Source organism: Siphateles boraxobius, unplaced genomic scaffold (genome assembly GCF_051911475.1).
Source record: "Siphateles boraxobius isolate OS27281-9 unplaced genomic scaffold, OSU_SipBor_1 66, whole genome shotgun sequence".
Lineage (NCBI taxonomy): Eukaryota > Metazoa > Chordata > Actinopteri > Cypriniformes > Leuciscidae > Siphateles > Siphateles boraxobius.
Genome location: NW_027509193.1, coordinates 17,327,883 through 17,347,553, shown reverse-complemented (window position 1 = coordinate 17,347,553; position 19,671 = coordinate 17,327,883). Strand labels below are relative to the sequence as shown.

Below are 19,671 nucleotides of genomic sequence, written 5' to 3'. Positions count from 1 at the left end.
TTGAATGAATGTTTTGGCAGTTAAAAATCCTTCATACTGGTGGAAGTCTGAGCTGAAAACGTTGTGTACATATGATTTACACGGTCAAATATCACATATTTTATTATAAAAGGTAATTGCACTTATGCGTGTGTCTTATGTGTCAATGCCCTATGAATCATAATGGACTGTTTTTATTATGGATAACTGGTATATCACCGTGAAAGCATATGCTGTTTATCACACGTGTTATTTGCTCATAGGGTGGGAGAGTTTCTAGTGCTTCAGTTAAACACTGACAGATCAAGTGATATTATAGAATGAGTGTATAAGCATTAAAGGAAATTCTGAAAGACACCGACTGATTGTTGCAGTGGATTGAAAACTAGTGTAGCACTTTAAGCATTTTTACAGTAATTGTGGCCAAAGCATTTTGTCAAAGACAAGCATGAAAAGAAGAAAATAACAACTTTTGTTGCATTTTAAAGGAAATTTAAATACATTTTAATGACAAACAATATCACTTCTAAAATGTCATAGAAAACTTATGGTTTAATTTAGCACTACACAATTGTACAATTTGAATTTATTTTTAAATTTATGCAAAACATTGCGGAAGTCATACTATTTGTAGACTTTTAAATTGTTAAAAATGTCATGATATATTCTTTTGTTACCATGACAGTGCATTTTCACAAAAAGGAAATGTTTGAATGCAAAACATTACAACAATGTATTATGAGCTTTGATATTATGTAAATAAACTGCCTAAGCATGCTTGTGTTTCTCATTTGTAAGTTGCTTTAGATGTTACAGGTTAACTCTGATCAGGTATGAGAAATGATGATGGCCTGGCTTCTGGTGGTGAGTTGTGGAAGTTGCAGGGGTGGATATGACTGTTTTATCCTGGGGTCCTTTTCATTGTTCATTGTTGTTTGCAGCTCTGAAAAAAGTTACTTCTGCCACTAGGCAGGTCATTGTTCTCATGGTATCTAGCTGAGGCTTTCTGTTCCTCATCTGTAGAAAACAAGAAAAACATCCTAAGCGTATTGACTTTGACATGAGCAAGAGTGCTGCTGTTCGTGGTTTGGCTGTAGCATAAGCGTAGGTTAATCAGAGAGTTTGATAAACTTGTTACTCATTTTTTGTAATATTCAGTTACTTTGTCTGTTTTTGCTTCGCCAACGAAAAGTATTCCGACCTAATCTAAACAAAATCAACCACTGGCGTCTTCGAGCAGACACAGTAGTTAAAGGATCTATCTATCTGTATTTTTTGAAAGCATTGCACTATGAATTATCTAAAAAATGTCATTATCAAGCTAAAATATAAAAGTATAAATAATAAATATAGGCAATGCAAATATAATACATATATTTTATTCTGATTTAACTTGTGTTCAGTACTTTTTTCACAAATATAACTCCATGTTTTCCTTTTTTTAAATAATCAAGAAGATTCATAATATTTTAAGAATATTGTCTTACCGTCCAATATCTGTTGGTCTGCTCTCCTTCTCGACCTTCTTAACTCCTTTGCCTTCAATGCCTCTCTCACTTTCTCTATGTTCTCTTCCCTCTTCTTTCGCTCTTCCTCCAATCTTCTCTCTTCTTCTTTCTCCATTTCTCTGGCCTGTTCCAACACCTTCTCACTGTAGAGCATAGTCCCTCCATTGGTAGCCATCATTTTCGTGATCTTGGCCAGAAGTTCAGCCACCTGGTTCTCACCTTCTTTGGGATTGCTGTACAGAGCATGAAAACGGCCTCCACATTTCTCAACCAGTCTGTGTAGCTCCACGTTCAACTTCACTTCTTGCTTTAGAGTGGAACCACGTAACTGTTTTCTGTCTAAGACTGTGAAGAGCACCAAACTGCAACTCCAGGCTTCTGGACCAAACAGCTCAACGTGTTCCTCCACGGCAAGGCACTCACGCTGGGAGAACGAGAATGAAAGTGGTACCACCAGCAACAGGGCATGGGCACCAGGCTTGCACAGACTCATACTCCTCATTATCTCCTTCTTCACCGTCCATACTGATGCAGAGGAGCCATTGACGTTGAACCATTCCCAACCCGGGGTGTCAACAACAAGCACCAGCTGTCCTCTCACCAGACCCTGACACGGGAAACTCACTCGAGTCTTTACCCCAACCTCATCAAAGGCTTTCTTGGCCAGAATGGCATTACCAACAGCACTTTTCCCAGCTTCTGTCACTCCAACCAAGACCAATCTCAGTTCGGGAGAGTCAGAAAGATTAATCCCTTCTTCTGTGAAAAAAAGAAAAATGATTTTTTTTTACACCACTCTAGACCTAAATTTAATATGTATGTACTTGATTGCATAAACATTCTATCCATTTGGATTACAGTTTTAACATAAACTAATAAACTAAATGCATATTTGTCAGTTGTAACGAAATGGGTAAGAAACGTAAGATTCACTATTTTCATCTATCTCATTTTATGTAAATAATCTTATTTTAATTTATTAATTTGATCAAATTGCTTAGAGTCAGCATACATCTGTTCATTTTGAAAATAAAAAGTTAATTTACAACTAAAAAGTATGAGAAGTATGGCTAACTGTGAAAACAAGCAACGTTCATTTAAATGTATGAGATTGAAACAAATGGATTTATTGATGATACATATAAACCTGGCTACTGTGTATTTAAAACCAATTCAGTTCATTAGTATTATTACAGAAATCTGACCAGTCACCCCTTTCAATTATGTATGACTGGCAACTGTGCACTACATTAAGTTTATTAGTTTGTTATGTTGAAACTATGCTATACAAACAGATGGAAATTTTGATATGTAATTTTTATATGTAATTCAAATATATAAATCTTTTGAGTGTAGAATACTTGATTACAGTTCATTCAAAGGTCAGATATTTCCTAATATCCCTATTGTCCTTCCTTGGCAACATGATCATTTGGGTATAACGGAAACTGGCGCTACTTCGATGTCTCTCATATCACATTGCAAACTCGCTCTCTCATTTCATACAAATCCAACTGATGCCATCTTGCAACTCTATTATCGATTGTGATGACCTCAGAGGATTTCAGTATTAATATTATTATAATATAGTTGCAGTGTTTGTCTTGTTACAAGGACGATTTAGTATATTGCAATGGGCTATTTTTTCTTACTGGAAGCCTTAAGATAGTATACAAGTAAAATTATACAATTATTTGACCTCAAATCAATTTTTAATTCCCACATATTTATATTTGTTTTCGGGTTTATTTTACAATAATGAGTTGCTGACTGTACTGTATCACTTACATGAGGGGAAAGCTGAAATAAATGTAATATTAAAGCCACTGTAGCTATTTTAGGAAATAGTATGCATAAATAATCTTCTCCCACCTCCCATATGAGTGGTTTCATTTACCATACTGTGTAAGTTACATTATTTTTTGTGTTGCTTGGTTTTAATCAGTAGCAATAAAGACAGTAATAAAAAGGCTGTGTGAATATCAGCTGCTGCTAGCTATTGAAATTATTGCTCCCTCCATAATAATATTGTATAATGAGCACACACCAGGTCTGAAGACAGACACTAATTGCTTCATTAAGGTTTTATTTGGTGGATGACTTATCGATTTGGAGGTTTAATAAAGGTCTATTTCATTAAGTGTTACATATATCACATACTGTAGGTTTACCTCTGTTGACCAAACATCTGACGAATGTAACTTTGGCCTTATTTCACTGTCATGACTGACTTCAAAGATGTTAGGTAAATTTGATAGTAGTAAGACAGATCTTTTTGACTATTATTACGGTGTTGCTGTAATGCTAGCTGACACTGAAAAATCAACACGACAGAATCTGAATTTGACAAATACATGTCTTAAATTTACTATTATCTCTAAACATTCCAGTAAGAAAATGTAGTCAAATTGGTAAGATCAGTAAAATGAAATAGACTAACTAGTATATCTGTGACAGTTAAAGTCTACTTTCTAAGATATTATATGCCCTAAAAAAAATAAAAAAGAGACACATTGAACAAAGCATGGTAATTTATGTTTTTTTTCCTGTGGATACTCTTACAACAAAACCATAGTTTAACTCATTACTATGCAAGAACTGTACATCAGGAGTTTACTGACCATGGCTGTGTGATACTTCTATCTCATCCATTCTTGTCCAGTCTGTTCAGTCAAATGTGCTGCTCTCTATAAAAAAATAAAAACATTATTTCCTTATTACTTGATTGTCTGTTACAGCAGAATACGATTGGACTGTGACAAATTTCATCTGTCCTCTTATCTAAATGTTGTTTTCTCTGTACGTTCTCAGCGCAATACTGCGTCAGTTCTGATCAGGGTGTTTACAACCTCTTTTACTGTCATATCCAAAGTACAAACTAAGACCAAGCCTGTTGTTACTGAACATTTATTATTGAACATTTATGCTGTTTAAGAACTAATAATGTTCTATCACCACTTTTGTAATTCCCTTTGTTCTCCCCTTTCTAATGACAACGCATTATGAAAATAAATAAATAAAATGGATCAAACTTTTACTATTGCATTTGACAAACTCCTAGAGGAACTTGCATGACAACTGGTCCCGGGTCTCCTAAATTTTCTGCTAACCATAAAGATATGCGTGAGTGAATTATTTGTTTGTTTACATACTGAACCATTTTTTTGCAGGTAGGCTTACAATATGGACACAGAACATCATAACTTTTAATTTGTGGGGACACAACAGACAAAAACATTTCCCAACAATCTTGAGAAGATGCCGTGGTTAGAGTACCGTGAAGGCAGACCTGACTATTCCTGTGTTTGTGTAAGCCACATTGGTTATATATAATAAAATGTTAGAAAATGTTTTTTTTGGTCTAAGCCTCATTTCTCCTCTTTTAAATGACAGATCATGTGATTAGAAATGTAAAAGACAATGTGGTCATATTTCCTATTTTCCCAAATCTGGGCCAAAGTTGAAAATCCCAAGAGCTTTGAAGACTTTCAACAGCATTATCTAACAGGAAACAGTTAGACTATCAGAGTGTTTTTTTTAAAAAAAATTGGACATTGGCTTGGTATTCCTTCCTAAAGTTCAGGCTTCTGCCTCATTGATTCTAATGTGACACAAAGGGTAGGTGTAAGGTGTAAGAGAAGTATCAATGCTTACCTCGTGTTTTAGCTGTAAGTTTATCTTGGTTTGATCACATCCAAGAGAGGGCAGTAAACATCCTTTCCCTGACAGGAGCACGTGGCCATGGTGATCACAGCCTCAAAATATCTCAATAGTATTTGCAGAATGCTCTTTAATACAGATTAAGATTTATTTTGATACTGATGCATTTGGCTCCACGTTCAGGACAGCATTGGAGAAAATCGGCATGTTCTTAGGAAACAATCTGGATGATAATGCTATTGCACATATTGTGGAGATGGCCACTTTTAAAAACATGAAGGACCAAGTTAACCCATGATTTCAACCCAGAAGATCGTGGTTTACAGATTTTTTTTTTTTAAATTAATGCTATTAATTACCAAGGACACATTAAATAGATTTAAAATGACAGCATACTCTGAAGGGTAAATATTTGTACTGCTGTGTGTTCTTATTTCTTTTATTTGTCTTGTTTTATATTGTGGTGTGTATTTTATGCATGTCTACTACGCTGCATCCAAACTGCCCGCAAGTGATCTTAATAATGTTAAACCTTGAATATTTATATTTCAAATAAATTCTGTTCTTTCAAACTTTCTAGTCATCAAAGAATCCTGGAAAAATGCATCACAATTTTCACAAAAATATTAAGCAGTTTTCAACAACGATAATAAGAAATGTTTCTTGAGCAGCAAATCATATTAGAATGATTTCTGAAGGATCATGTGACACTGAAGACTGGAGTAATGATGCTGAAAATTCAGCTTTACCATCACAGGAATAAATGGTTACACTTTATTTTAAGGTGTCATTGTTACAGTGTAATTATATAATTAAGTACTGAGTAACATTAAGCAACTACATGTACTTACTATAGGGTTAGGGTAGGATTAGGTTAAGAGTTAGTTGCATGTAATTATGCATCATTTACTGTTATTACTATGGTACTTACATGTAACATATGTAACAAGAACACTGTAAAATTAAGTGTTACCAAATAAATTACACTTTAAAATATATTAAAACAATAACAGTTCACTTCACAGGCAATTCAAGGTATGTTTATTCCCTGGGAATCAAACCCATGGCCTCAGCATTCCTAGCACCATGTTTGAACAAATAAGATTATATAGCTAGATTTTTCAGAATCAATTATTAAAAGAAAGGCCATTTGTATTGCCCAAGGTCCAGAACCTAATCTATAATAACAATTAAACTTGCAAAGGCATCCCAAAAACTCATTTTCAAACAGAGACATCACCACAATACATGAATGATCAACTATCTTTATTCAGCTCTAACAGCATTGAAACACATAATGCTGGCAGCTGTGGTAGTTAATGACGACTTAATTGTCTTCATCTGTTGAAAGAAATAAAAAAAAATATTTAAGAAACAAAAGGTAACTGGATAAAAAGTATGGATAAACATATTGAAGTGAAGAACAATCAGGTATCCTCACCCTCTTCATCTTCTTCTTCGTCCTCTTCCTCCTCCTCTTCGTCTTCATCCGAGCTGAAGGTTCCATCAGGCAGGCTGTACACCCTAATTACTTGCTGTTAAGGAACACAAAAAAGAGTTATGCATTCATAATAACGTAGATTATGGCAGAGAAATACTTTGAAGTTGCCAAGGTGATTCCTACTGGGCACAGCATTACAGCTAAAATTAACAACATGCAGGTGTGTAAAACAGTTAAATTAATTTCTACTCAAGATATGTTTATAACAAAGAATGTTTGATAGACATTTGAAGCTTCTTGCTGTGCTTAAGTATGTCAAATATCTTGATTCTGAAATGCAACATCTTTCACTTTACCTTATTCGGATCTTTGAGGATGAGGTATTTGCCCTCCTCCAGCTTGCGACAGATGTCGATCACACAGCGCAGGATGCCCCAAGCATTCTCCATGCTCAGGTTAATTTGGCTGGCAAACTCATTGGGCTTGAACTGCTGTGTGCCAAGGACGACATGCCTAGACGAGTCCTTGACATGATAACGGGAAACGTACCTAAAGAAAAAAGGACATGTAGTGAGAAATCAGACAGGAAAGGACTAAATATAAGAAACCAAAATAACAACAAATAACATAGAGACGGTGGTATTGTACTCACCCTAATTTGAGGTACTCAGATCCCGCAAGAATAGCACAGCAGGTCCAACGGGCCAATTTGTAGCTGTTGTTCTTCAGCTCTGTGGCCAGAACCGCTCCCCTCTGGGAATCCAGTTTCTGTCTCCAGTCCACTCCATTGCAGTACTGTACAGAACAAAGAATGATATCACCTGTATCTCTGAAATGGTCAAATGCAATCATCCATCTCTCTTTTTGTTTCTTACTCGGGAGTCCCACTCATTCAGGGTCTTGACATTGATGAAAGAGACTTCTCCGTTTGCTCCGGTCATCACTCCATCATGCTCACAGCGGACCATGAGGTCAATGTCATCCCCCAGCTTCCACCTCCGGTACCTAAGAATCAGTTAGGGAAGGTCACTATTTGGAATTCAGCATACATCGCTAGTAATGTCCCTTATAATAAATGTATTCTTCATTATTAGGTTGTGTTCAAACAGCGCTCAAATATGATTTGATTTTTAAAGGGGTGGTAAAATGGCATTTTCACAAGATGTAAAATAAATCTCTGATGTCCCCAGAGAGTGTGTGTGTGTGTGTGTGTGTGAAGTTTTAGCACAAAATACCCCACAGATATTTTTATATAGCATGTTAAATTTGTCACTTTTTGAGGGTTTGCAAAAATGCACCGTTTTGTGCCTGGCCCTTTAAAAGCAAATGAGCTGCCTCAGAGGGCGGGGTTTCAAAAGCTCTTGTGTGTTAGCAGATCGATTACCTCACGCAGACACACTAAAATGACAGAAACTGTTCTGCCTTTAATGTTAAAATGGAGTCAGACAAAGATGGAGAGACTCAAGAAGAAGTGACAACATGTAGAATGCAACAGGACGTCTCTGAATGGTTAGTTGATGAATTTATGTTGCTGATGTGGAGTTAACTATCTTCAATTAGGATATTCTGTCATGATAATTTATAAATCGCTCGTATAGGAACTGTTGTGAGATGCACACAGAGTGACTTTCTATTGCATGTGAAAAGAAAGATGCTAAAGTTTGAGCTGACTCACAAATACACTCTTATACAACAACTTTTCCTCTTCTCAACATGGACTTCGTGTTCCCGGGGGCGGGGTTTATGTACATTTTAGGGTTGCTGATGTCACTAACCCAGGGGGAATGTCGTGTAGTCCCGTTTGTTGTAGTCCTTTTCTTTAAAAGCAAATATCTCCCTTTGCTTTGAACTTGGAGCATTGTAACTTTGCAGAAGTTGTTTATGCTCAAACAGCAACATTTCACACTAGCTAAAGTTAGAAAAGTGAAATCATACTTTACCACCCCTTTAAATACAATTTTTAGACTCAAACACCATGAATATACACTATCAAAAAAGAGTGAACGATTTAATTTTAGGAGAACAATTAAATGTTACTGATCAGAATGAAATACATTTCCAATCAAATCTGATTTAAAATTAAATAAGAAAAAGAAAAAAAATGGGAAAAGTAAACCTGTCTGAACGACTTAGTTTAAAAAAAAGTTATAATAATAATAATATAATACTATACACACATACTTTATTTGCAGAAGTCTGCACATACCTGTAGGCAACAGATGCCACCTCACTCTTCTCCGTGTCCTCCTCAACAAATGGGTTAGAATTTGGGAACTTGTACCTCTCTCCTCCCTGACACCAAATCAACAAAAATTCATTCATACAAATGTCTATGTCTGAAACAGAATATGGATGTTAGTGTATCATGTTAATGGCTGGTTTACTGTGGAAAAAACACAAGCATACCATTCTAAGACACTGCTGGCTGAAGTTGTGGTTGATGTAGGTGGCCTCCATAGCCAGGTTTCGGGGGGAATTGAGGGAACTGCCCTCGTCCTGAGGCGGCTCATTCGCAGTCTCACTCACAGTAAGCAGGTCTAAGGGGGAATGAGTTTAAGCTTTAAAATTTCACATTTATTACTTTATGCAACAAAAACACAAATAACTATATCAGGGCTTAACGGTTAGATTTTTTCACAAGTAGTTAGAAGTTTTTAGGCCCAATATTTTCAATGGCCCAAATGAAAAATAAATAAAAATTGCCATTTATAAAAATGTTCATAAAAAATAATATATATTTTTTAACATTTCATTTTTGCAACATTTTGGTATGTTAGAGATAAATAATTTTTTCATTAAATATCAAGTTAATACATTTTAAATAGTCTATTAAAAACACTAGTTTCCATTTTTTGTGTGTGTGCAGATTAACATATGCTGCAACCATACCCGTTATAATTTAAAAACATGAAAATGACATTAAGTGATTTATAAAATGTTTATGATAATTGATAGTCCAAAATCGTCCACCCCTAGACTTTGCACTATCGTCTCTATCGCGGTTACGCTTACGTGCCTTCGCTGTGCTGCACTGTCACGAAAGCTTATCATTTGCATGCGTTTTCAAGCATTGCGGTTTAAAAACAAGTGATTTTAAACCGTTGAAGCACAATAAGCAGCGAAAGAGAACTCATTTCGCTATATGCGCACATGCTGTCTGAGGCGAGCACATGAAGCCACTGCTCATTGAGCGTGAGATTACTGAACTGAGTTCTTTTTGCTACCTAATTGGGCTTTAAAGGTTAAATACACATACCTATGTGTCTGTCAAAATGTCTGTCTTTGCAAGCATCCTTGTAAACAGTAATTTATGTCTTAAGTGAACGTATAAACAGTTGAAAAAGATAATGCATGTAAATTAGGGCCTGTTTACACCTGGTCACTTCATGTGTTTTCTCAGATCGGATAGCTATCAGATAATGAAAAGACCAGGTGTAAATGCCCTCAGAAATGATTTCGAGCCAGATTTAAATTCAATCGCTCAGATCACTTCAGGAGGTGACAAAACTGGACAATTCCAGACAAAACTGGACAAGTGTAAATGCATCTGGTTGTTGAAGTCACATTTGTAAATTTTACTCCTTCGAAAATGTTAAAAAATGAACATGAGAGTTATAGGCTATATGACATTTTATAGCCAGGTATGACAACGCGTCAACAACACGTCGCCGCAGATGAGCAGTATCTCTTCAGCAAACCAATGCACAAACTAACGTAAATGAAACAAAATTTGGTGTCACCGACGCTCAGAACACAATCATCGTCATTAAAAGTAGTGAGACTAAATGATCTTACCAGTGCTGATGCTGCTCTCTCTCCTATTGCTGTCTTTGTTGTTCTTGAAATTAGCTGATGATAAATAAAATGCAGCAGCTCATATCTGTTGCTTTCGTTGACGTGAACTGAGGAATTGAGGATCGAACTTATATTTGTTTTGCGGAGACACCTTTATGTGGCCATGTGTAAATAGAACTGTTTTAACAAATCAGATGCTACCTGATCAGTAAAAACGAATGAAGTGACCAGGTGCAAACAGGCCCTTAGTATATTGGATCCGTGCAGCTCTTAAAGTGACAGCAGCCTAATAAACCTGCTGACATCTGTCGATAATATAAACAACAAAAGAGAAAGTTCTACTTCTCTCGACTGAATCACTTTTGTAACTAACGTACTAATAATGAATAAATGTACATTTAATTTACACTAATGACTATGCACTGTTTTTGTCTAAATATATTTGATTACTTTATACAATGTATGTATTTCTGATTTCTAGTGCTTGACGTTTTTCAGGTAGGCCTATTTGTCTTTGTTCTATTGTAGTTTGTTTTCCTACTGCTGGTAATGAATTTCTTTGTTATTATTTAATCACCATTTACTTGTCTACAGTAAGCTTGAGAGTTTATTTGTGATATTTAAAATGGTGACAAGAATTATGAAATGTCAATGTTATGAAGGTTAATGAAAATGAATGCAATACTAGCTGGCACTCTCACACTGACCCTGGGGCAATCCTTATTGTTGACCCCTGCATATCAAGACAAGTGCAAATTTATAATAATCCCTAGAGTTAAACCAGAATATGGCCAGCATCAAGACACTAACAGCCTTTTGACAGCCATTAAAATGAGCAACACTCAACTGAAGCACAGGCTTACCAAAATCAGAGTTGTCTCTCTTGTCAAAAAAGAGCTTGTTGCCCACACGTTGAACGATAATATCCCAGGAGTTGACTGAGCGTGTGCAGCACATCAGAGTTGCCAGGATGGCATCGGTGGCAAACACATTGCCCTGGGTCTTTGCCAGCTGTGGATGAGTTGTGTTCAGAAAAAGCTCAATTAGCAATACCATTTATACTAGAAACATATCAATAAAGTTGTCAGACACCAGCAGCAATGACAAATGAAAGTGGGCAAGTGTAAGTGTGCTTCAGAATACCTTGCGGATCACAGGGTCATCAGTGGTGGTAACGGTGTGAAAGATCCTCTTGATGCTCTTGAGTGGTTTCTCATTGCGTGTGGTGATGCGATCGAATGCCTTGTCGTAGTACTCAAGAGCTCCACAGCACTCACTGAGTAAGGGAAGAACGAGAATAAGGACTCCCTCAAGAGCAACAAACTCGTATGAAATCTCGATAACATGAGTGATGTCAGAATGCTCACACGTCGATAGGGTCGGCCACATCCATGTATCTCATCTTCATGAGCCTGGGAAAGTCCATCTCTTCCTTCACCTCCCAGTCACTGCGCACCTCCACCGAGGAGTCCCTGGGCTTGAGCTGGGCCTGAGGTCACGGTAGATGTTTAACGATATTCAGGCAATTGAGAAATAGAAGAGTGAAAAGAACTGATACGTTCATACCAAGTTGATATTAAAACTCAATACTAAAAATGCTCATCTTGGTGGGGTAATAAATGCAAATACAATCAGTTTGTTTTGAAGTCATGCTGAAATAGATGCAGTGACGGATGTTTTCTTCCGTATTGTGACGTGAAATGGATTATATAAAAAGAAATGTAGGGGACTTGTTTCTATTTATCGGTTGTTGATTGGATTTTGAGATGTGGACATTGCACACAAAAATGTATGAGGTTGAAGTCAATTGTGGAGCGGCAGAGTTTAAGCAGACTAAATGATTGGAAAGTATAGTATACATTACCGGAGGAGTCTGTCATTTCGAGTTATGACCTTTTGATTAAGCATTAAAAGTCAGGGCTGCACGATATAACGATGCCGATAATTATCGCAATATATTTTTCCTGAATTTCAATAAAAGTTTGATGAGTGTTTAATATAATGTTCATGCACTATGCAAATAACAATGCACATGGCATGTTGCAGACTGTTGCACCGGTGCCATTACCAATTTGCCTAACTGATAAGCGCTGCCATTTATGTTGCATATGAGAAACATTAAAATGGCAAACACACCAAAAGTGGAAAAAAAACCAGAGCTGCTCGTTTGAACTACATCACAGAATGAGTTTAGAGCAAATGAGTAAAGCAAAAAAGAGCTCTGCAGAGTTCTCCCATGCAAACCACAATTTTAAATGCCTTGTGATTTAAACTAGTTTAAAGTAGAGGTCGACCGATAGTGGATTTTACCGATATTTAGGTTTAACCATTCGTGCCGCTAACTGATTAATCAGCGATATTTTTTAAATGGATACTGGATAAATTTTTTTTTTAAACATAGCACTTCAAGTAAAACAGTGCTGAAGTGAAATGTGCTAAATGAAATAAATATATAAATATGAATATATTTACCGATTATTACAGATCATGGGCGTCGGAAGCAAAAAAAATGTGGGTGGGTCATCCTCCAATATTTTTTACTGGAGTAGATTAGGGGAGTTCCAAACGCCAAATACCTTTTCTAAAATCTCTATGCAATAATGAGTGAAGTGAATGAGTAAGAGTAAAAATTAAATGACCGCAAATCCGTCTATGCGTGCATCTCTCAGAAATCAGAGCTTGGCAAGAGAAATATCAACTCAAATAGGCTACTACATCTTCTATAATATGATATTGTATATTATTGTATGTATATTTAAATGATTTAAGCCTTGTACAATATGATAGGCTTCTCGAATGAATGTAATAAGCATAGCACGGTAACAAATCAAACAACGCGTTAATTGCCATCTCTGCGCATCTCCGTCTCAGCAACCAAACCAGCTCCAATAGCCAATAATCAACTAAGATTCATATACATTATTTAATTACTACTTGATATGTCTATTTAAATGTTTTAAACTTCGTATGATCTGTATTCTAACTGTTAGAAGCTCCGGTTCCCATAGGAACCTGAGACTTGCGCTTGGGACAGCACGTGCGCATTGACTCGTCTGGCCTGAAAAGTAAGTCTTTGGTGGGACTCTGAATGAACCAGCTGGAATGGATTTGAGCAGCAGCGTGGAAATCAACGCTGTAGCTAAAACGCGGAATGGAGTTAAATTTATTAGGGCTTTTCTCAAGCGGAATGGATTTGACTGACGGCGCTCTGAAAAGTGAACAGACACATGTGCTGAATTAGAGACGGTACAAGTGAGTGGGTCCAATATCATGTGTCTAAAAAAGTGGGCGGGTCCTGTCCCACCCATATACAATGGTTTTGACGCCCATGTTACAGATCAAGACGACCGATAACTGATATTTTGAACCGATATATAGCCTATGTCTGGTTTAAAAATGTAAGTTAATGCCAAAATTAGGAATAACAAAGGGTTTTGACAATTATCTTTTTTAAAAGATTTTAATCATCTTTAAATCTGAGAACTCTTAATAATAACATTATTATTAATAACAATAACTTAAAAAGTGCAGGGAGCACCAAGCATTCTGTAAACATTTTGTAAAACTTAAAGACTATTTTAATGGTTAAATTAAATTTTAGTAATCAAAAAGAATTTCTAATGAATTGAAATCAAACATATTCAATTTATTTACACTTTAACAAAATTTTAATTTTTAGGGCCCTATGAAAAACCAAACTTTTAATTTGACGGGTTGCCGTGGAGATCTTTGAGTTTCTGTGTGTTTATGATATCAAGATAACTGTTCTACGTTGAAGCATTAAAAAGCTCATGAAGTGACTAAGCGGCTCTGGAGATGATGTTTATGCAATTATGTCCTCATAATGATGCGGCTGAGGCTGAAAACAGTGCAAGCGTCACGCCTGCTCCAGTGTGAGTGTGTGTTTTGGTAAATGAAATCATGCGTCTGCGCCATTCATTTAGAGACAAGCAGGATTCATATTTAAATGGTCTTTTTGCGGTTTGAAATTCGATTTGTACTGACCTGCTTTTTCTTAATTCATCAAAAAGTCGACATATTCCGTGACATTTCATTTTATACAGTAAATTCTGTTTTTATGACTGTATTCGCCGATAATTGGTCGACCCGTAGTTTCTACAACATTTACTCAGGAGCAAAAATCTGTCTTTAAACTGAAAAGAAATAAAGATTTGACATCTATTGTGATAATTATCGACGGATAAGAAAATTTTTATTGTGATAATTTTTTGGCTATATCACCAACCTTATTACGAGGTCAAAAAGAAAGGAATATACATGGCTAAATCGTTCACAATAAGACCAATAACATGTATTTACAAAACAGAGATTCCATTTCATGTCAACTTTAAGTAAATGTAAAAAGACATGGATAAGAAATTTCACTGAGGGTTTTAATAAAAAGAAAAACAAAAGATAAAATTAAAGTGAAGGAGAAATGCTGTGTGGCTGGAGATCAAAGAAAAGATGAAAAGAGATGAAAAGGATGCATTTGATACCTGAGACTTCTGATCCCACTTTTGCCGAACACCAAATTGCTTCTGAAATTTCTTCTGCAAGCGCATACGGTCCCTATTCAGAGAAAAACCAGGCTGAGTGTGTGTTGACTAGTTTTTTTGTGTGGTTTTCCTACTGGGTAAGCAGAACTCACCTTTCTTTTTGCTTGGCACTCTTAGGCAGGGTCTGCATGTTGAACTGAGTAAGGGTCCTGCGATCTTTGTCTCTCCGAAGATTCCTCTGTAGAACAGAAGCACAGAATTACAAAGACTTAGAACAGAGAGAGCAATAGAGGATTGGAGAGAGGTTGGTGTAAGAGAGAAAAAAATGAAATGTTTGGGAAGCAGCTCTACCTGAGCGAATCGCATACGGTTCCGCTGATAGGCGGTCTTCTGAGTCTTGGCAGTATCCACCAACTGGAAGCTTGTTTCATCCTCCTCATGGAAATAAGCATACTGACTACCGCCTCCAAACTGAGACGAGTATTTATCTACACAGAACAGAAGAATAACAATTTTGACTGATAAGTGACTTAAACAAAAACAAAAAAAAAGGTAATTTTGCTCACATGTAGCAATTACTAGGGCTGGGTAAAAAATATCGATTTCTCGATTTTAATCGATTCTCATTTTTACGAACCGATATCGATTCTTAAATCCCAAGAATCGATTAGTCATCCTGTTTTCAGTTGACGAATGAATGGAATATTGTAGCGCGCATCCCATCCAATAAACGCAATAATCTTTGTGCTTTGTTACTATTGATATGAAACAAAGTCTCAGATTTCAAATTTCGTCCATTTTCTTACGAAATTCAAAAACATAAATACCATTTAGGCGCTGTGGCGTGAGATCCTCTGGCGCAGCTCAAGAGAAGCAGCAGCGCCGAGCACACATAATCTTCTCTTCCGCCTTAATATTACCAGTTACAGCGTGAAATAAACATGAATGAGCATCTGAAAGTGTGTTAAAAGATAGCTTATCGAAATCCTTGTTGTCACATGGAATCGCTCAATCATTGTTTCAACCGAGGAAAGACGTCAGTGAAACAGCTTGTAAACAATGTCATGTAACGTCACATTTACCTCAGAAAAACCATATCCAGTGACCATGAACTCTTTAGTCAGCTAGAAAAATTAACTCTAGAGAGGAGCATTTTGCTAAATATATGCACCATATTACATATGCATTTTATGTTATTTTATAATTATTTTATGTTTTTCAATATTTAATGCATGTTTGAATAAATCTGGCAAGTTTTTATGACAGCCACCATTTAAATATTTATATTTCATATAACTTTATTATTAGAAAAATAAATAAAAGTGTAATTGTTTGTATACAAATCAGTAAATCTTTACCTTTAATATTAGGCTATAGTAGGCTAATGAAACAATTTTAATGATACAACTGACTCCATAGTCCCATAGAAAATTTGCCATGTATTGTACCTGATATCCAAAATAATCAATATTGAATCGAATCGAATCGTAATCGAAATCGAATCGAATTGCAAGCTTGTGAATCGAAATCGAATTGAATTGTGAAATTTGTGTCAATACCCAGCCCTAGCAATTACAGTGGGTGAATAAAAATGAATGTGCAAACACTCACTTGTGTATCTCTTATCCTGGTAAGTTGCACCAGTCCAGTCAGCCACCTACATACAAAAATAATTGCAATTAACTTTTAAAGAATAAAATTAGTTTTGATAAATATAATTATGATAGTTCACATTTCAGAACATAAAGTAATAAGGTTGGCCAGTGAAAATTAACAATAATTTACCTTTCCCAGTCGGTCTCCTTTACTGAAAGGCTGGTAGGGCATGTCTTTAAACTTCTCAGGAACAGCACAAGGACCCCATCCTGACGGATTGTCCTGGATAACAGGTGCATGAAACTTTGCCATTGCCTAAAAAAAAGTATGTTCATAACATAAGGCATTATTTAAGTACATTTCTATATACCAAATATTCTCCCTTTTCTCTCTTATATCTGAGCACTGCCTTTACACTAGACATTATCAACATATCAAGCACTAAAGGAATAATTTATGCAAGTAAAATAGTTTTATTTTTGCATATGTATGTCACCATTTATTAACAGCAATGATATATTATACTAACAAAGGATGGACAACACAGTCTATTTTTTAGAAATAATAACAGTAAAAAAAAAAAAAGTCGGTGATACCGGTTCCGGACACATGACCTAAAGTCTCCTTCTCATTGGTCGGGGAGTATTCTTTTGACAGACGAAGAAAAAAAATGAAAGACACTACGAAAATAATCTTTCTTTTCAAAATCCTGCGTAGAAGGTTCATAATGGAAATATTGATTCGTGTTTTGTCGCGAAAAATAGCTTCGAATATTCAAATCTCTGATCATTGCCACGGCGCGCAGTTGCATCTCTACGGCCGTAGTGTAGAGTGTAACTTACGACATCCTCCAGAATTTTACAAGCGGCCATGATGAGAAGCCCCCCGCCGCCGCTAAGTCATACACATGTACACATCCCTCTCCCTTTCGACGTAGTTTATTTTTGTAAAAAGCAGACGCTATTAATCTACGAAGATCTGTGACACGGTTTGAACAAGGGGGTCTGAACGATAAACAGTAGCGAGGAAGGATTGAGCGCGTAAACGCTGATGGATTTACGTTAGCAGTAACGTTAGCGCACATGCTGCTCTCCTAACATGAGAACTAAGTTAGCTGATCAGTCATTTGCCGCGGCTTCAGTTTTCCGTTCCTGACTGAAATAGTAAAGCGTCTGAGATAATTTCACGCAAAACCTACCTTTACTGGAGTACGAATTCGTATTGATTCAAGGATGCACAACTACTCCCAGAAGTCCTACGGTGACTCGGTTAGAGCCCGTGCCGCAAAGGAACGCGTCACTCCAATTTTACGACACAAACAAAATAAAAGTCCGCCTGGTTTGCGGATGTGGCCGAAATAAAAGCTCACACTTGAAGTGAAGTGATATGAAGAAGGAAAATTATTTAAATCATTTATATTTAATTTTAATTTAAATGGCTGTACATCGCCATATTTTTACATAATGTTTAATGGCAGTGGGCTTATTGTATTGTACAACATTTCTGGAGATAATGTCAAGGCATAAATGGGAGGCTTCTGACATTTTCTACAGTAGGTGATGATACACAGGGCAACTTTTTGAGCAATGTGTTGCTGGACAATGTTGCCGTTAACAGGCAACCAGATGAGACACAGGGCCCACGACCGATCTAAATTATCCAGATAGAAATTTATTTCCCATGCCCAAGCAACAATCGCTCCGCAAAATTGCCCAGCAACATTACTTAAAAAGTTGCCCTGTGTATCATCAAAGGTTGCCCTGTGTATACCATGTGTACACCTTCAACAGTGTATTTTGGGCCTGAATATATATATATATCAGGCCCAAAATACACTGCGTGCTTAGCCATCAATGGGAGCCTAATGACATTTTCTGTGACATTATATTCAATACCTTTGACCAGAAATATATATATAATTATTATTATTTATTTTTTTACTATTGTTATTGTTATTCAATAACACTGTTAATAATAACACTGTTATTCTGTGGCCTTTGAGTTCCACTAAAGATTATGATCTTATTGCCTTAAAATATTGAACAATTTTTGATTGTAAAGCTGTCTTAAACATTTGAATTTAAAGAACATTGAAGCTGATTTAAATATTAATTTGAAGCAATTTACAGCATTTGAAACCACAAGACATCACAATTTTTCCTGTCTCCAGGCGTGTGTATCCCATATTCATGATAACTACGACACTTTTATTCCTTCAAAATTTTCACATTGTTGGGAATATCAGTGAATTCTCTTTAATTTCTAGATTTTTTTCAATGAGTAAATTAAAAAAAAAAAAGTAATTATAATAATGGATTTTTGGCATGTTTGTCAAGTTATTGTTTTTCTGTATGTAACAGACTAAGTAGGAAACTGTGCCTTTATCACAATGTGACACAAATATACATTTTAATTTATTTATTTTTAATTTATTTGAAGCATTAACTTATTCATCCTCTACAATGTGACACATGAAAGATGGAGAAATGCATCCTGGCAGCCTCACCTGCATTTTTAACTCTCTATAAAAAGTTTGTTTAAAATTTGAATAGCTATTTCTTTCTTTCAATAATTAATATTTTAGGTTGAGACTTGAGAATTATTACTCTGGAGAGACACAAAACCCACTCAACTCCATTCATGTGTGTTTCAACCCGGCAGTGTTTCCGTGTAGGTGGCACAGTTTGAGGATATGTTTGAGCCAAGTTCCTGGACTCGTGGAAATAACCGAGAAGTCCCAAAAGAAGGTGCCATGCAAAAGCAAAAAAAGAGTCTTTGTTGAAAGTACTTCTACACCACATATTCATTTGTGTGTTTGTACTCTTATATAGTTTATCTTTTTGGTGCTTTCTCACTTTTCTCACTTTATTAAAGGGACATTGTGTAGGAATTTCTCCCATCTAGCGGTGAAATTGTATTTTGCATTCAAACGAATTGTGCTCTCCAGCGCCTCGCTTTTTCAAATGCGTGTTGCATCTACGGTAGCTGTTATGTACCAAAAAGCTATCACAGGATGTCTTCTAATAGCTCTTCGTCGAGTTTTCCTTCGGGTGAACAGGTTTGTTATTTCAAACAAACTGCAACTTGACACAACGAACAAGCGAATGTTACAGTATGAATAATAACAGTGCAATGCAGCCTTTTAAACTTGCCGGGGCAGTGACAAGCGCCTCTCACTGCTCTGCTCCTCTGT

At 36.1% G+C, this 19,671-nt stretch overlaps 2 protein-coding genes across 4 annotated transcripts; both read right to left on the bottom strand.

The window, feature by feature from the left end:
- Window positions 1-587: 587 nt before the first annotated feature.
- On the bottom strand, window positions 588-4,218 carry LOC143721754 (uncharacterized). Its single transcript, XM_077212504.1, has 3 exons — window positions 4,109-4,218; window positions 1,467-2,246; window positions 588-996 (listed from the first exon to the last, which is right to left on the bottom strand). The coding sequence occupies exons 1-3, from the start codon at window positions 4,137-4,139 to the stop codon at window positions 905-907; spliced, it is 903 nt and encodes a 300-aa protein (XP_077068619.1). The 5' UTR covers window positions 4,140-4,218; the 3' UTR covers window positions 588-904.
- A 2,176-nt stretch (window positions 4,219-6,394) lies between these two features.
- eif3d (eukaryotic translation initiation factor 3, subunit D) lies at window positions 6,395-17,813 on the bottom strand. Of its 3 annotated transcripts, none has more exons than XM_077212569.1 (17): window positions 17,677-17,813; window positions 16,668-16,793; window positions 16,494-16,539; window positions 15,234-15,370; window positions 15,035-15,120; window positions 14,883-14,955; window positions 11,751-11,872; window positions 11,527-11,659; window positions 11,247-11,394; window positions 10,384-10,437; window positions 8,995-9,125; window positions 8,795-8,880; window positions 7,464-7,593; window positions 7,241-7,383; window positions 6,945-7,137; window positions 6,589-6,682; window positions 6,395-6,488 (listed from the first exon to the last, which is right to left on the bottom strand). In XM_077212569.1, the coding sequence occupies exons 2-17, from the start codon at window positions 16,788-16,790 to the stop codon at window positions 6,475-6,477; spliced, it is 1,713 nt and encodes a 570-aa protein (XP_077068684.1). In that variant the 5' UTR covers window positions 16,791-16,793; window positions 17,677-17,813; the 3' UTR covers window positions 6,395-6,474. The 3 variants fall into 3 exon arrangements, with proteins under 3 accessions (XP_077068684.1, XP_077068683.1, XP_077068685.1); XM_077212568.1 differs by having other exon boundaries at window positions 11,751-11,877; window positions 14,888-14,955; XM_077212570.1 differs by lacking the exon at window positions 10,384-10,437.
- Window positions 17,814-19,671: the final 1,858 nt, after the last annotated feature.

Bases quoted from the DNA above. Each gene is read 5' to 3' on its own strand.
- eif3d (XM_077212569.1), bottom strand. From the start codon at position 16,790: ATGGCAAAGTTTCATGCACCTGTTATCCAGGACAATCCGTCAGGATGG. The intron at 15,371-16,493 runs GTGAGTGTTTGC...TGTTCTGTGTAG, and splicing joins CCAGGATAAGAGATACACAA to ATAAATACTCGTCTCAGTTT. The intron at 7,594-8,794 runs GTATGTGCAGAC...ACTGATTCTTAG, and splicing joins GTGGCATCTGTTGCCTACAG to GTACCGGAGGTGGAAGCTGG.
- LOC143721754 (XM_077212504.1), bottom strand. From the start codon at position 4,139: ATGGATGAGATAGAAGTATCACACAGCCATG. The intron at 2,247-4,108 runs GTCAGTAAACTC...TTTTTTTCACAG, and splicing joins AGAAGTATCACACAGCCATG to AAGAAGGGATTAATCTTTCT. The intron at 997-1,466 runs GTAAGACAATAT...TGTTTTCTACAG, and splicing joins AGACCAACAGATATTGGACG to ATGAGGAACAGAAAGCCTCA.